Raw genomic sequence first — 2,068 nt, 5'->3', positions numbered from 1 at the left:
TCAATGGAAGGTCATCAAAGTATATGAGAACCGGAGAAGCCACATCTGAGAAATAGGTGAACAAGAAACTATGAACAAACTTAACTTTCTGAAGGTAAAAAATGTTACAATAGAAATTTGATAAAGGACGATAGAACATAAAAAAAAAAGGAATAGAAAAAGGTAAGCTTGAGGCATTACCGATTATGGGATATAACAAGCCTGTTACCAGTTATATTAACGGTAAAAGATAAGATGACTTTGCTAATCACACTTCAATGTGGGACTCTTTCCTTCCTGTTTATTTTTAACTTCAATATCACAAATTGTACAACAACAACAACAAAACTACAAATATTGACGAAGAAGCAAGAGCACTGTCATGCACAAACTGATGCTAGCAACTAATGAGAAGAGACCGCATGCACATTAGTGGGAGGAAGCCTTAATCTTTGTTTTATCCCTAATACCAAATGATTTTGATGTTTTATCCATGATCCACCTAATAAAACAGTAAACAATGAGATAAAAGTTAGAGCCTACAGCAGAATATATGAAATACAGAATACTCCAATAAAGATGGACACATTCTGAATAGCAATACCTTTTCCAGCTAAGTTTATTAGCCACGTTTGTTTCTTGAACTTCTTCCTTCCTTCAATTAGCATCCAATCTCCATCATCGTCATGATCCATAACTACAACTTCCTTCTCAAGCAATATCTTGTTTCCTTCTAGTTTGCTTGACAAATTGACTGCATCAAATTGCAATTTATGCTCCAAATCACTGTCCATAAGTGAACAAGACTCCGGCAATATATTCTTTTCTTCAGATTTACGTGACTGGCCGTTAGCTTTGTTTTCCTGCAGCACTGATTTATTTGCTGATATGGACACCAATTTCTCATCCAAACACGCGGAGGGTCCAACATTTTGCTTATCAACCACGCTAAACATCGCATCAACACCAAAATTCACAGCGGCAGCCTGATACTTAGTTGGTTCTAATTTATTAATACAATTCAAGAAAAGCTTCGATTTTGGGTACTCGCCTTCTACGTAACCAACCACAAAGGGATACTCCTTATCAATATCAACAAAGGCCTTGTCGTTACGAATATTTCTAGCGTCACGTATCATAGCATCAATGATCAAGAATCCATCATCGGTCTTGTCTTTCAGTTGAACTGAAGTTGGGATTTTCTGTGTCCCCGTGTCACAAGAACAAAATTCACGGAGCTTGGAAAAGTTTATATGGGTGCAGAGGAAGTAAATTCCATAAGGAGTGAAGATTACAGTTGTATCAGTAAAGTCATAACCTAATAGCCATAAAAAGAAGGAGGATGATTTTGGATTGGAGAACTTAGCTAATTTTGGTGGGGTGTGAATGACCACAACATCAGAATTTCCCCATAGTTGTTTCTTGTGTTGAATCCAATATATGTAAAAGGCATTAAGCCTCTTCTGGAACAGCTCTGTGATCATCTTTTCTCTTTAATTGGTAATTGGAATTGCTAGAGAAGGAGTGTAGGAGATAGTATATGAACTGACAAATGAGAATGAAGACAGAAAACAAGTAGGTACAAGTCTTTATTTAATTAGTGTAGGAGATAGTGGATTCCCATGAATATGGTTGGAAATTTCATGGCATAGTCCATGTAGCTACTAATTTCTTAGTCTCGAAGTAGAAGGAAATAGTCATAGTTTCAACTTTCCAATTGCCTTTATCAAAATATAGGATAAGACTAATTAGGGCCAATTAGAATTGAAGTTTCTTTTCTTTTATAATTTGAGTGACTGATAAATGATATTCTAGTATCTGCTATTTTTTATTCATTTATTTTAACTTCAAATACTATTTTTTTCTTCAACCAAATATTATCCAAACGCCTATTGTCCAAGATGACACAGTTACCGTTTCTTACTTCAAAAAAATTTATTATAATTCCTTCGTTTTTCATACTCTCTTCTAACAACAGATGTCCACAAGTCAAAAGATAATAAAGCAGATAGGTAGGAAAAACAGATGAGTGAGTCCTAATAAAAAAGTTTAATAATATAAGATGTCTTTGCAACAACATAACTGGAAA

At 34.8% G+C, this 2,068-nt stretch overlaps 1 protein-coding gene across 1 annotated transcript; it reads right to left on the bottom strand.

The window, feature by feature from the left end:
• Positions 1-260: 260 nt before the first annotated feature.
• Positions 261-1,571, bottom strand: LOC142171535 (FACT complex subunit SPT16-like). Its single transcript, XM_075234243.1, has 2 exons — positions 584-1,571; positions 261-481 (listed from the first exon to the last, which is right to left on the bottom strand). The coding sequence occupies exons 1-2, from the start codon at positions 1,461-1,463 to the stop codon at positions 384-386; spliced, it is 978 nt and encodes a 325-aa protein (XP_075090344.1). The 5' UTR covers positions 1,464-1,571; the 3' UTR covers positions 261-383.
• Between the last annotated feature and the right edge of the window lie 497 nt (positions 1,572-2,068).

Source organism: Nicotiana tabacum, chromosome 17 (genome assembly GCF_000715075.1).
Source record: "Nicotiana tabacum cultivar K326 chromosome 17, ASM71507v2, whole genome shotgun sequence".
NCBI classification, from domain to species: Eukaryota; Viridiplantae; Streptophyta; class Magnoliopsida; order Solanales; family Solanaceae; genus Nicotiana; species Nicotiana tabacum.
The sequence above is the reverse complement of the archived record's forward strand: the minus strand, read 5'-3'. Positions and strand labels throughout refer to the sequence as shown.